Source organism: Puma concolor, chromosome E1 (assembly GCF_028749965.1).
Source record: "Puma concolor isolate L17-30 chromosome E1, mPumCon1.1.hap2, whole genome shotgun sequence".
Classification (NCBI taxonomy): Eukaryota; Metazoa; Chordata; class Mammalia; order Carnivora; family Felidae; genus Puma; species Puma concolor.
Window position 1 is genome coordinate 11434325 of NC_141680.1, and position 15107 is coordinate 11449431.

Consider the following 15107-nt stretch of genomic DNA (forward strand, 5'->3'; position numbering starts at 1 on the left):
GGCACCGACTGGTGTGCGAGTCGCGGCGCGCCAAGTTCTGGGTTCCGGACTCTCACGCAGGTGTCACGTGGCGGGCACACTGTCGGGCGCGGGTCGGCGGGTCTCCGAGTGGCAGAGGCGGTAGCAGCGTGGGGCCTCGGGGTTGCCCGGCCGGTGTGCGGGACACCGCTCCGGTAGGTGGGCGGCTTTGGGTGCCAGGACCTTGGTGTGCCCAACGCTCTCGGGGCGCTTTGTTGTGTGCGCCTTTCCGCCCCGCTTCCCCCGGCGGCTCTGAGAAGCCGGAAAAGGTGAGGAGGGCTTTACTAGTGCCTGGCATGAGGGGTGGGACGGCGGCGAGCCCGGATGCCCGGTCTCTGGTCACTGGTGGGCTCGGCCTTTGACACAGATGCGACGGCTTATTGCTGTTAGAGGAGTCGCTCCCTGCTGAGCAGTTTTCTTGTAGAGCATTTTAAATTTAAGCGCAGCCCTTCACCTCGCTACAATATGCTCTCAACAGCGCTGCAAGTGGAGTGCTATCACGTGGCCCATTTTACAGATGAGGAAGGTGAGGCTCGAAGAGAAGAGCCGACTTAGGCGCGACCTTGCAGATAGCAAAATGGCAGAGCCCGGAATCAAACGGAAGCTCTCAAAGGCTGTGCGTTCAACCATTGCATATATGGCCTGCTCTGCTTTTTGGAGTGTGAACAGATCCCCGCGGGGGAGAGGCTGCGCCTGTTGTCTGCAGTCTGTCACCCCCTGTTCTAGGAGACAAACGTTGCACTGTAGGATTCTTGGCCTGGTGCCCTGTGCTTCATGGTCCTGGAAGTTAAGTGACCCTTGGTCCGCTGAGACCAGCACAAACATGTGTCTTTAGGCAGTTGCTAGACTGGAAACACCAGTTCAGGTTCTTATGGAATCACATTTTAAATTTCTTACTTGAGGGAACACACACTGGAGGTGGGCAGCTTGTGCTTTCATTTAGTGTGCAGTGTTCTGGGAACATGTTTTGGAACTAAAGGTAAACCTGAGTTCAGATTCTGGCTCTTATCTCTGTAGGACTTTAGACCACTTAGCTCTCTTAGCCTCGGTTTCCTTCTCTATAAAGTAGGAAACACAGAATCTGTGTGTGGGACATCCAGATGGCATTCAACAGGGTAGTTCCCTCAGGAGACTTCTGGCTAGTTCCACTTGCAAAGGCCCAGGGAAGATTTGTAGGCGTGGGGAGGCTGAGGACCTTGGCAAGTAAATTCGCTTACCAGGTCTGTTTCCGTGAGGTTGAGGTGAGGCTCGTGCTACACGTGCAGAGTGCTATTTCCCCAACAGAAATATCCAGCACTTGATGATAGTAACGGCTGCAGTGGGCTGTGTTCTCCAGGGGTGCTCAGCCCAGGTTCCTGAGTGGTGACAAAGATGGCCCTAAGGACCCCAGGTTTCTTTAATAACCATAGTAGCTGGTAGGTTTCAGTACTTACTCTGTGCCTGGCCTGTTCTACGTGCTCTACGTAGGTCTTGTAGCTCATTTAACTCTCCCTCCCAGTTCAGAACTGTCTTCCCTCCTGTGTTTTATATGAGGGGACTGAGAAACACAGGTGTCAGTAACTGGGGTTGCACATTAGGAAGAGGAGAGCAGAATTTGAACCCGGCAGGCTGCCTTCACAGTTTCCTCGGGTGTGGGTGGGGAGTGGGAGAATTGGAGGGGTCTGGCTTGTGAGATGTCTGCCACCTGCTCTTACATACCCTTGATCTCCCCCAGATGGGTTTCTGTAGTTGTTACTTTCAGATTTCACAGATGGATTGAGGAAATGGCTTAAGACCAGATTTCTAGGACCCAGTTTGAAACTTGTACTGTCAAGGTGAAGAATCTGTTCTCCAGTCCCTGCTCTCACCCGTGGTCCTCAAGTCTCATCTCTTGGGCCCCTGCTTTGTTCCCCCAGCTTCAGCCACAAGGGCCTGATTTCTGGCCCTTCACAAGTCAAATTTCTTACCATTTTAGGGCTTTTGCACTAAAGGCGATAAGGGGAGGAACACTTTCAGAGGGTAAGGTGTTTGTTCTTATCCCAGATCTCATAAGCTTGGCTCCTTTGCACTTGAGATCTCAGCTCAGGCGCCTTCCACAGTCTAAGTCCTCATAGCAGTCATCACCAGCTGAGATTATCTTGTGTATTTCTTGTTTCCACATTTATTAGTCTGCTCCTCATAAGAGCAGGGCCCTTGTCTCATTGACCCGCGTATTCTTAGTTCCTAGCTCAGTGCCTGGGACACAGGAGTTGCTCTATAAATATTTGTTGCAGGAATGAATGAACTAATTGCGGGCTAATAACAGGAGTAGGGTAGATGTCTTCAGTATCAAAAGCTTGTTTTGAACTAAACATAGAATTAACCGGATGATCCAGCAATTCCACTTTGGGTCTAGACTCGAAAGGATTGAAAGCGGGGACTTGGTATTTGTTCATGTTCACGGCACATAACAGCATCACTTATGGTAGCCAAAAGGTGGAAGCAACCCAAGTGTCACTGATGGATGAATGGATAAACTATATACTGTGTGGCATCTATATACAGTGGAATATTATCCAGACTTAAAAGGGAAGGAAATTTCAACACGTGCCGCAGCATGGGTGAACTTTGAAGACCTTGCACCACGTGAAATAAGCCAGACAGAAAAGGGCAAGTGTGTGGTTTCGTTTACCGAGGTAATTGAAATAGTCAAATTCATAGAAATGGAATAATTGTGACCACCATCTTGGAGAGGTGTTCAGTGGGTACCCAGAATTGCAGTTTGGGATGATGAAAAAGTTCTGGAGATGGATGGTGGACGTGGTTGCACAACAAAGCCCGTGTATTTAATGCCGCTGAATTGCACTTAAAAGTGGTTAAAATGGGGGCGTTTTGGTGGCTCAGTCGGTTGAGTGTGACTGTTGATTTTGGCGTCAGTCATGATCTCACCCCGAGTTGGGCTCCGTGCTAAAGGTGGAGCCTGCTTGGGATTCTCTCTCCCTCTCTCTGTCTGCCTCTCCCCTGCTTGCTTGCTCTCTCTTGCAAGCTCTCTCTCTCTCTAAAAAAAAAACATTAAAATAAATTTTTTTAGAGGGGCCCTTGGGTGGCTCAGTAGGTCAAGCATCTGAGTTCCACTCAGGTCATGATCTCGCAGCCCACAGGTTCAAGCCCCATGTTGCACCCTGTGCTGACACCTCAGAGCCTGGAGCCTGCTTCAGATTCTGTGTCTCCCTCTCTCTCTGACCCTCCCCGACTCGCAGTTTCTCTCTCTCAAAAATAAATAAACATTAAAAAATATATTTTTAGAGAGAAAGCATGGGGGCGGGGTGGGGAGAAGGTGGGGCAGAGAGAGAGAGAGGGAGACACAGAATCCTGCTCCGGGCTCTGAGCTGTCAGCACGGAGCCCAACGGGGGGCTCAAATTCACGAGCACTGAGATCATGACCTGAGCCCAAGTCGGCAGCTTAACCGACTGAGTCACTCAGGCACCCCAATAAACATTAAACACCCCATTAAAAAATGGTTAAAATGGCATAGAAAGACAAATACCATTTTGGTTTCATTTATTTGTGGATTTTAAGAAACAAAACAACTGAACAAAGAAAAAAGAGAAATTAATAGACTCTTCAATATAGAACAAACTGATGGTTGCCAGAGGGGAGGTGGCTGGGGGGGGGGATGGGTGAAATAGAAAAAAAAATTTTTAAATAAAAATTATTTTAGGGGCGCCTGGGGGGCTCAGTCGGTTAAGCGGCCAACTTCAGCTCAGGTCATGATCTCGCGGTCCGTGAGTTTGAGCCTTGCGTCAGGCTCTGTGCTGACAGCTCAGAGCCTGGAGCCTGTTTCAGATTCTGTGCCTCCCTCTCTCTGACCCTCCCCCATTCATGCTCTGTCTCTCTCTGTCTCAAAAATAAATAAACGTTAAAAAAATTTTTTAAATAAAAATTATTTTAATTAAAAAATGGTTAAAATGGTAAATCTTATGTATATTTTATCAGTTAAAAAAATGAGGAAAAAGTTCAAGGTATATTATTTTTCAGGCAACCTCCAAACCTCAAGAAAATATGCTCTTTTCTAAAATACGTGTCTTTTCTAAATATAATATTAGCTTAAAAAGGATGACCTTCCCTCTGCCTCTTAAAAGAGGGATCTCTTTCTTGTTTCATCAACTATCTGGTCCTCCCCGGTCAAGTTGACACATAAATTAGCTATTTACATTCAAGATCTTTGTCTTCCTTACTGTAATTCAGATTGCCCCAGGATATAGTAGGTCTAATTGACTTCAAAGATACCACAGATGAGATCTATAGTAGGTGTAATTGATTTAATTGAAACAAAACAAAGAATCTTGATCTCTGTGTTTGAATAAAGCATTCAAACTTCTTCATGGTTAAAAGAAAAAGGCTTAGCTTGGACTCAAGAGTATGGGTTTAAGAAGGGTGTGGATTAAGTACCCCATATGGGGGATGGCTTGATCCTGAGTGGTATAGGATACAGGTGGGTGGGCAGTGACAGCTGGAGGGTGGGGCCACACATGCAGCCCCACCGCCCCCCAAAGCTACAGAGGTAACTGACTTGGAATTAGCATCTTCCAGTAAGGAAAAGATTTGAAGTGAGGGCACGGGACTGCAGGTGGTCTGCTGAAGGGAAGCCAGTGAGAGCAGAGATGCGGGTGGGGACTTTTTGTTCTTTGTCCTGAGCACAATGGACCTGAACTCCTTTCCCAGAATGATTGTAGATCTGACCTGCCTCGGAGGAGGGGGGCCCCAAATGGACTTTAGTTATTTGGCGGTTGAGCAATAGTTTCTCTGTGTTGCTTGCCTGCCACCTTCGAGTCCTTTTTAACCTTGAGTAGTCAATATGTAAAAGAAGCTTTTCTCTTCCAGATTCTAGGACCAGAGGGCCTATTTTGACTCTTGTGCTGTTTTTGGTGGGTTTACCACCTGCCAAGGGCATGTGTGTTGACCCGATGCAGAGGGTCTTGGGTTGCTGGCGGTGCTTGAGTGCGGGGATCAGCACAGAGAAGCCCTCCCTGGACACGGTGCCCTAAGCCATCCCTTCACGTGGCTTATTTCTAATCCCCTGGTGCTTGGGTTAAAATAATGACTGATTTGAAAGCCCAGTTAGGAATTTCCTGGTTAACAATTACTGGTAGTTTCTTCTTGCTGGCTCTACCGGAGGTTAGGGACGATCCTTGTGATTTGGGACTACTGTTTTATTTAGCGGGAATGCTTGTCTAGCAAATGAGAGCATGTGTGAGGTTGCATAGGAAAACTACACTCTTCTGCTACATGCCCCCTTCCCTCTCCCCCTGCTGCCACCCTCCTGACACCAGATGCATGGGTTTTCCACACATCAGCAATTCTGTGACACCAGCGGGGGGGGGGGGGGGGGGGGGGGTCCTACAGTTCAATTCAGTTCTGATGCTAATTGGAGTTAGTGCAGACCTCACAGGTTAAGGGCTCAGTCCCAGAAGACTGCCCCCCCAGTCACAGATGTAGAAGGTCTCCAGGTTACCCACAACTTCTGTATGACTTGGCTACACATTGGAGGTTCCTGTGAATCACCCTCCTTGGATTCAGTCATTTGCTAAGCTCACAGAACTCGGAAACATTTGCTTACCTTTACCAGTTCATTCTATAATAAAAAATGCCATAAAGGCAGGAAACAGATAAACAGCCAGATGAAGAGATACTTAGGGTAAGGTCTAGGAAGGTCCCAAGTGCAAGAACTTCTGTCCCCCTAGAGTTGGGGGTGCACCATCCTCCGGGTACGTGGATGTGTTCACCAGCGTGGAAGCTCCTTGGGCCCCATACTTTTGGAATTTTCACCGAGGCTTCCTCACCTCTGCCTGATCAATTACTAGCTCACTTTCTAGCAACTCTCCCCTCTCTGGAGAATGGGGAGTGGGATGGAAAATTCCAAGCTTCTGCTCATGGCTTGGTCTTTCTGGTGACCCGTCAGGAGCCCACCCAGAGTCACCTAAGTAGGACAAAGGCACTCATCCACCGCCCCCCCCCCCCCATCACAAGGGTTTTAGGAGCAGAGATTAATTATCTATTTCTTATTATTTCACAGTACTCTCAGGAAACGGGCTCTCTCCTCCTGACTGGCTTTCCCCGTCTAGACGTCCTCTAGATTTATCTCCACCAATAGGTCCCTGACCCAGCGGTCAGCCTTGTCTTCCGTGCCATTTTCCTTGTTCTATCCAGCTGCACCCATCTTGTCCGCTGCTGGGCTTCCCCACAAGGGGAGCCCCACGGAGGCAGGCCCAGTACCAACGCTGTGGTTGCCACAGGGAAGGTCCTCGAGAAATACTTGGCAAATGAATGAACTGAAATCAAAACTTACCAAATGAATGGCAAAGTGCTGAAAAGCCACCAACTATTGATTAAGGGAGGTTAGTTCCTGTGAATATTTACACTTCAATACTGGAGGATATCCTACTGCTCACAAATTCTCGTTCTTTGCAGAAACATAGGTTAAGAAACTTGCATTTTCCAGTCATTCATATATATATATTTTTTTTAAGTTTATTTTTTTTAAACTTTTTTTTAATGTTTATTTTTGAGAGAGACTGAGTGTGAGTGGGGGAGGGAGGGAGGGAGAGAGAGGGAGACACAGAATCCAAAGCAGGTCCCAGGCTCTGAGCTGTCAGCACCGAGCCGACGCGGGGCTTGAACCTAGGAACTGCGAGATCATGGCCTGAGTTGAGGTCAGACACTTAACCGACTGAGCCACCCAGGCGCCCCTATTTATTTATCTTTCAGAGAGAGAGAGTATAAGTGAGGGAAGGGTAGAGAGAGAAGGAGAGAGAATCCCAAGCAGGCTCCGCACTGTCAGCACAGAACCCATTGCGGGACTCGAACTCACAAACCGTGAGATCATGACCTTAGCTGAAAGCAAAAGTCAGACGCTTAACTGACTGAGCCACCCAGGTGCCCCCTGGTCATCTATATTTTAATGGGATGCCATTTTTCTGCTGATTTTTCAGACATGCAAATATGACCTATAGTTTTTACAGGAGGGTTTATGTTTAAGCAAGCATGTGCCTCAACTTACAGCTCTGTAGGAACTCTGTGGGGTACTTAGAATGTATGTTTGGGGGTTTTGAGTCCGTCCTTCATGGCCAACCTGCTGTGTAGCCCTGGGCTGAAATCCTTTTCTAAGCCTCATTTTCATTACTTGAAAAATGGGAAGAAAAACCCCAAAGTCAGCAATTCATTTGTTCAGGCATTTGGCAAATCTTCCTTCTTGTATGGCTGTGCTGAGTTCTGGGTGGGGAATTAAAAAAAAAAAAAAAAAAAGGTTAACCCTTCTTGCCTTCAAGGCACCTACTTTAGGTGGGGAGATACCCTGTAACCAGGAAAAGTTTAGTTTTGAAGAGGGTCCTGGGCTCTCTCTAGGCTGGATCAGGCCTCATCCGGGAGGGCGGGGAGTTCTCTCTGCTCACGGGCTAAGAAGCTGATGTCCACAGTTCAGAAAGGAACCGCACAGTTGTTTTGCAATAGGATGTCGTCTTCATGTTTGCCAAGCAGTTCTGAGGGAAAGGCCATAGAGATGTCAGGACGTCGGCAACTCGGGAGAACCCACAGGTTGCTGTGAGCTTTGACTGAGTTTAATGCCGGCAGCGTTTCCATTTTTAGGCAACCTTGAACCGGTGCAATGACAACTCAAGTCAACGGGGCTCACAAGGATGCTGACCTGTGGTCCTCGCATGAGAAGATGCTGGCACAGCCCCTCAAAGACTGCGACACCGAGGTGAGATGTCTTCACTGATGCTCTGAAAGCGGAGGTGGGCGCCGGGCTGGCTCAGCAGGAAGAGCATGCGACTCTTGATCTCGGGGTCATGAGTTCAAGCCCCGTGTTGAGGGTAGAGATTACTTAAATAAATAAACCTTTAAACTTGTTTAAACAAATAAGCAGAGGCTCTTGTTTAATTCTCCAGCTCTACCCCTAAAGAAACCTTATTCGGGGACAGCTTTGCCGTTAGTAGAAGAATGCCAGATTTAGAGGCAGTGGCTGAGAAAGTGGCTAAGAGTCCTCCCCTGTGGATAAATTTGGAGATTTCTGAGTTTCTGCAGAGTGCAGAGCACTGTGCTGGCTGCCCTGGAGGAAAGGGGCCTGGGAGGGGTCATTGAGATTTGGCCCTTTCCTTCCAGGCCAGAGGAGTATATGTAGACACCGAGAAGCATCTTTTGTGTGTGTGTTTTTTTAACAGCTTTATACCCAAGAGATCATTCACTTCCCATACAAGTCACCCAGTGAAAGCACACACGTCAGTGATTTTTAGTACGTTCACAGCCAATTTTAGACCACTTTTATCCCCCCAAAGAGAAACCTCGACCCCATGAGCAGTCACCCCCGTGCCCTCTCCCCGCAAACTCCCCAACCCTCGGCCACCAGTGGTCTCCTTTCTGTCCATGTGGATTTACCAAAGCAACTTTTATTTTAAGGAAGGAGAGCAAGGAATATAGTTCAGGGAGGGAGAAACTTGGTGAAACATAGGGATAAAAATAATGAGATAGTGTAAAATTAAAAATCGGTGGGGTACTTATTTATTGATTTTTAAGGTGGGAGACTTATTTTTTTTAAGTTTTATTTATGTATTTTGAGAGAGAGAGAGCACACGCGCACAACTGGGGGAGGGACAGAGAGATAGAAGGAGAGAGAGAGAATCTCAAGTGGGCTTCACACTCTTGGTGCAGAGCCCGAGGCGGGGCTTGAACTCATGAACCATGAGATCAAGACCTGAGCCAGAGTCAGCCACTTAACCAACTGAGCCCCCCAGGTGCCCCGGGATACTTATTTTAAAGATCATTTTCTCTCAATTTTGTTTCCCTTGATCCATTGTCTTCTAGTAATTCCTTCCTGAACGCTACAATCTGAGGAAGATCTCTCTATTCTTTAAGTTCTATGGGAGTCTCCTCAGTCGAGTTGTTGGGGTTTATGGTCCACTTTCGGGGGTAAAATGCGAATCTTTAATAGTGCGTCTTCGCATTAATAGGCTATTGCTTTGATCAGAGCAAAATGCTAACCTGAAATGTCCAGACTTTCACTGTCTCTTCTGATCTCCTCAGGTTTACGACATCATCAAGAAGGAGAGTAACCGGCAGAGGGTTGGGCTGGAGCTGATCGCCTCAGAGAATTTCGCCAGCCGGGCAGTTCTGGAGGCTCTGGGCTCTTGCTTAAATAACAAGTACTCTGAAGGGTACCCAGGGCAGAGGTATGTGAATGTCACCGAAGGCCTGCTTCTGACACAGTGACGTGGGCTCCTGAGTCTGAACAGAGTCCAAACAATGTGGACATGTCAGAAAACAGCAAAGCACTCAACTGTGGGGATTTCTATTCTGCGCTGGTCCTGTCGTAACTCGTTTGCGATTCCCAGCATGTTCTAGTGCTGATATTCTTAGAACAGCTAGCTATACTCAGGGTCCTTTATCAGTCCCTGTGGGGGCTTTCTAGAATAACAGGTCAGTCCATAAGGAGTCTGGAGCTGCTGGGCCACTGTCGAGCCTCTAGAAAAAAAGGTCAGTGCCCTGAGTGGCACTGTGGAAGGTTGCTGCTCTGTGAGTAATTAAATCTGTACCAGGAGTGACCTGGAAGTGACAACTCAACCTGTCATCGCTGCATGGAATGTTGGGTTTACCTGCGCTGTGATCTGAGAACCACAGGAAGTTATATTCATTTTTGGTTTTTTTAAAGTTTATTTATTTTGTGTGAGAGAGCTCACCACATGAGCAAGGGAGAGACGGAGAGAGAGAGGGAGACAGAGAGTTCCAAGCAGACTCTGTGCTGTTAGCACAGAGCCCAACATGGGGCTCGAAACCACAAACCGTGAGATCATGACCTGAGCTGAAACCAAGAGTCAGGTGCTGAACTGACTGAGCCACCCAGGTGCCCCTCAATAACCCCTTTTTGACCACACTTGAGTTTATGCCATCGAGGTGACTCAGGGTGGGGCCGCTAGATGCAGAAAGACCAAATGGGAGATTAGACAAAACAACATGAAGAACACAGCTTAGATCCCAGGCCCAGATCAGGCTTCTGAATCCCCTGCCCCGAGAGCTGAATTTCCATGCAGAGCTGCGGACAGCATCTGGGAACAGCTCTGACGTTAACCAGAGTACTTGCTGGGTTTCATCAACCCTGAGCACTCACTTTTTCACATTTTCACATCTCTGAAACTAGGATGAAACTGATTGATGGCAAGCCATCGTTTAATTGAAAATTCTCGGCGGTTAGTAAGATAGCAGTTGCCTCGTAACTGAGGGTGAAATGCAGTGCTGTGTTCTAGGCATTGGGCTAAGCATGGCGACGTTCGTGTTTGTGCGTCCTGCAGCCTGACTGCAAAGTCCGCACTCTCACCCCCCCTCCAGATCAGGAGATGGACTTGGGTAGGTGAAGGAGGCTGCACCAAGGCCCGTGGTAAAGGGCACAATGAGGTTTGCACGCTCCAGATCTGGGTCTGCGTGTGGCTCATCTGTCTGAGGCAAGGCAGGAGGGGCGCCGGAGCCTCACCATGACCTTGAATGCCATCCTCATGGCTGCTCCCCTGGAAGATGGTTAATTGCCAAGTCCCTTTGCAGCCCTGACATTCCTGAAGGTCCTCAATGCTTCCCCAGGCATGGCCTGCTGTCCCTCAAGCTTGGGGAGACCGCACCCTTCTTTGGTGACAAAGCAGAGAATGTGGGGCTGGAAGGGACCTTCCAGATTATTCAGCAAAGCCCCTTTCTGTTTCAAGACTTGTTCATCACAGCATCATTCACAATAGCCAAGAGGGGGGAGCATCCCAAGTGTCGGTGGATGGATGAATGGATAAGCAAAATGTGGCATATCCATATAATAAAATGTCCTCTTCAGCCTTAAAGAAGAAGAAAATCCTGTCACGTGTGACAACAAAGATGAACCAGGAGAACATTGTGCTAAATGAAAGTCTTAAAAATACAGATACATGCAGGGCACCTGGGTGGCTCAGTCGGTTAAGCATCCGACTTCAACTCAGGTCATGATCTCGCAGTCCGTGGGTTCGAGCCCTGTGTCGGGCTCTGTGCTGACAGCTCAGAGCCTGGAGCCTGTTTCAGATTCTGTGTCTCCCTCTTTCTCTGACCCTCCCGTGATCATGGTCTCTCTCTCTCTCTGTCTCAAAAATAAATAAACGTTAAAAAAAAGAACAACAGATACATGGGCCACCTGGGTGGCTCAGTCAGTGGAGTATCCAACTCTTGATTTGAGCTCAGGTCGTGATCTCAGGGTCGTGGGATCCAGCCCTGCGTCGGGCTCTGCACTGAGTGTGAAGCCTGCTTGAGATTATCTCTCTCTCTGCCCCTCTGCCCTCCCCCCCAACCACTTGCTTGCATGCTCTCCCTCTCTGTCTAAAAAATAAAAATATAGATACTACATGCTGCCACTGTGAGGTATCCAGAGTTGTCAAGATCACAGAGAAAAGGGAATGATGGTTACTAGCAGCTGTGGGGGAGGGGGGAGGGGCGTTGCTGCTCGTCGGGTATAGAGTTTCAGTTTTGCAAGATGAGAAAGTTCTAGAGATCTGTTACACAGAACAGCAATTTACCTAGCCGTGTGACGTACCTAACACCAGTAAACTGTGTGCTTAAAAATGGTTCAGATTTAAATTCTGTTATATGTCCTTTACTGTGATGAAATCAGTATACATATTAAAAATTTTTAAGGTTTCTGTGACTGTCAGGTAGAGGTGTTACAAATTATGATGAATATACAGATAAAAAAATATGTGGTAAATTTTCATATGTAATTATGAAACAAGTATAATTTTATTAGAACTGCAAAAACAAAAAATATTCCACACCCCCCCCCCCCCCCAGCCCTTAGAAACCCCTTTCCACATTTCTGTCACTAGGACGCTGACTCCTCTTGGAACCTTCTATAAGGGAAAGCATACAGTTGTAACTGGCTTATTTCACTTAGCATAAGGGTAACGTCCTCAAGATTCATCCACGTAGCCTGCGTCAGAATTTCCTTCTAGAGGCACCTGGATTGAGCATCCGACTTCGGCTCAGGTCATGGTCTCGCAGTTTGTGAGTTCGAGCCCCTCCTTGGGCTCTCTGCTGTCAGTGCAGACTCCACTCTGGGTCCTCTGTCTCCCTCTCTCTGCCCCTCCCCCACTCTCAAAAATAAATAAACATCAAAAAAACCCAAGGAATTTCCTTCTAGATGAGGTGATGCTTGCTCAGTCACACAGCCAGCTTGGCACGGAGAGGAGATGAGTGGTATGGGGGCTCGGGGTACGTGCTCTTACTGCTTCTCTGCTTTTATTCTTCTGTCGCAGCCCGAAGCGTCTTTGGCCTCTGTACTGTGCACAGAGGTTGGGGGCCTAACTCTGCTTTCTCCCGCAGGTATTATGGCGGGACGGAGTTCATCGATGAGCTGGAGATCCTCTGTCAGAAGCGGGCGCTACAGGTCTATGATCTGGACCCCCAATGCTGGGGGGTCAATGTCCAGCCCTACTCAGGTAATTGCCTGGGCAGACCCCTGCCTGCCAGTCTCCCAGGGCCGCCTTTCACCCAAAGGAGTCTTAACAAGGACTCTGCCCACAAACGAAGTAAAAAACAGGATAAGCCCCTCCTGGGTCGGCGCATCTCTCTCTCTCTCTCTCCCTCAACCTTGGTGTCCACCTGACTCACCCTTCCTCAACACCTGTCCCTTATTCTCGGGGGCTTTGCTGCAGGGGACCCTCCGTGGTGCTGTGGGGGGTGCACAGTGGTGGCCAGGCCTGTTCTGTCCACTCCTGGTTGATGGCCTGCCTGGTGGCCAAGCTCTGGGGCCCTGCTTGGGGCCTCGTGGGCAGAAGTCACCATACCGCGTCTGGTCTCGTGTTCCAGGCTCCCCGGCAAACTTCGCCGTGTATACCGCGCTGGTGGAACCCCACGGGCGCATCATGGGCCTCGACCTGCCCGACGGGGGCCACCTGACCCACGGGTTCATGACAGACAAGAAGAAAATCTCTGCTACGTCCATCTTTTTTGAATCCATGCCCTATAAGGTAAGAGGGGGGTCTCTCTCCATTAGCTCTGCTGTCCTTTGGCTCAGAAAGCCTCCAGTGTTTGGCTGCACCTGTAGGAACAGGTAGTCTGCTCGTCAGGCGCTAAAGGAAGTCCCCACCTCTTGCTGTCACCCTCCTCCCCGCCCCCACAGCCCCAGCCACTCCTCAGGCATCCAGGGGGCAGCTGAAGCACAGGGACACGGGTCAGGGAGGCGGCTGAAGAGAAGGCCCAGCTGCAGCCAGGGCCCCCGGGGACAGCCCTGCTCGGAACCCCCAGGGCAGCACCCCCCCGCGCCCCAGCCCAGGACGGTGGCTATCCTGGAACAGGGGGCCTGTGCACCCTGCCGCCCCTCACACACCTGTCAGCTAGCCACAGCCTGCACGAGCCACGTGCCCCGCATGGGACTGGCGAGTATTCGAGGGGGGCCCTTGTCATTATAAATGGTTTGGTCGAACGGTGCATGGCACGCTCATGGGCTCACGGTCGGTGATGGGGAGGAAAGCAGTAACCAGCACGCGTGCCTGTGGGGTGGTGGGGTGGTGCACGTGGTGACTCTTCCTCCTGTCCCAGAGCCAATTCCTCGTGGCGTCCGCTGCCCAGCGGGCCGCTCCAGGCGGGTTCACGTGTCCCACGGCGAGCGAAGGTCGTGGTGCCTCATTATGCTCGGCTGAGTGTCAGACGCATAGAAGTCAAGCCAGTGTTTCATCTTGGCGTTTCGCGGTCTCTGTTGCTTGCCCTTGACTGTTCACCGTGTGTTAGCCTTTGGCTCAGTCCTAGTCGTCGCACGGGTGCTTTTGGGGTGCAGGTGACGGTCCGCTTGTTTTCATGGAAAGCTGAGGTGTTTCGCACCAGGGGTGTCCTCATTGGCCAACAGTGGACAACCCCTCGAAGGTGGATTTTGAAACGTGACAGGAGGAAGACGGTGCTCCGCCTTTGCGCATGGAACTCAAAAGCCAGTTTCTACAGTTTCTCTCCCTACGGAAAGAGCGGTGGTGGAGCAGAACCCCGGGCTGGTGTTCTGGTCTCATGTGCGGCCTTAGGCAGCCTGACTCTTTAGCGTAATGTCCTCCATTACCCAAGAGGCTCTTCTGGGTGTTAGCGGGCTCATCACCCCCGTCTCTGCGTCTTTGACACACACCGTGCAGGCTGTAGCCCCCTCTGTGGGTGGAGGGTAGAGGCTCCCCTGGTGTTGGGCCTGCGGGGGTGTAGAGAGGAGGGGCCTAGGGGCCTGGCCAGCTGTGGGCACCGGCCCTGTGCAGGGAGGAGGACACAGAGCTGACTGGGCTCCAGCAGCAGCTGCCACGCCCCTCCGCTGCCCACCAGGCTGCCTCCCTGCCCAGCCTTTCCCAGCCCTGCCCTCGCCATGGGGCTCTCTCCCTCACCCTGGGGCTCTCTCCCACCCTCTGGCAGCCGCCTCACACGGGCCCAGGCATTTCATCTCTCCAGGGGAAACAGCACCTTGAACCTTCTGTCACCTCCTCTCTCCTCTGTGACCATTCCCCTCTCCAAACGTCCTAAGCTTCCTTCCTGTCCCTTTGCACCTCTCTGGCCCCTCAGAAGTTTCTTACAAATGCCTGTGAATTCTCCCTGGAGCTGTTTTATTGTCGAATGTTTAGAGTTTTGTTTTTTTTTAAGTTTATTTATTTATTTTGAAAAGAAGAGGGTGCAGACGTGGGAGGGGCAGAGAGAAAGGGAGAGAGAGAATCCCAAGCAGGCTCCTCATTGTCAGCACAGAGTCCAATGCACGGCGCGAAGCCACGAACTGTGAGATCATGACCCGAGCTGAAGAGTTGGAATGATTAGGGTTTTTAAAAAAAGAGGAAAACCTGGAGCACCTGGGTGGCTCAGTCGTTAAATGTCCAACTTTGGCTCAGGTCATGGTCTCGCGGCTCATGAGTTTGAGCCCCTCTCTGTGTCTCCTCTCTCTCTCTCCCCCTCCCCCACTTACGCTCTGTGTCTCTCTCAAAAAATGAATAAACATTAAAAAAATTAAAAAGAGAAAAATGTTCTAGGGTGCCTGGGTGGCTCAGTCAGTTAAGCATCTGGTCCCACATCAAGCTGTGTTCTGATAGTTTGGGATTCTCTCTCTCTCTCTCTCTCTCTCTGTCTC

The 15107-nt window shown here is 49.9% G+C and overlaps 1 protein-coding gene across 1 annotated transcript in view; it reads left to right on the forward strand.

The window, feature by feature from the left end:
• SHMT1 (serine hydroxymethyltransferase 1) overlaps positions 1 to 15107 on the forward strand; it is a 26666-nt gene continuing 11559 nt past the window's right edge. Inside the window, exons 1-5 of the mRNA XM_086686182.1 lie at positions 1 to 287; positions 7622 to 7736; positions 9056 to 9201; positions 12350 to 12465; positions 12836 to 12996. Coding sequence (XP_086542308.1) covers positions 7641 to 7736; positions 9056 to 9201; positions 12350 to 12465; positions 12836 to 12996 — 519 coding nt within the window. The 5' untranslated portion in view covers positions 1 to 287; positions 7622 to 7640. The remainder of the gene's footprint in view (positions 288 to 7621; positions 7737 to 9055; positions 9202 to 12349; positions 12466 to 12835; positions 12997 to 15107) is intronic.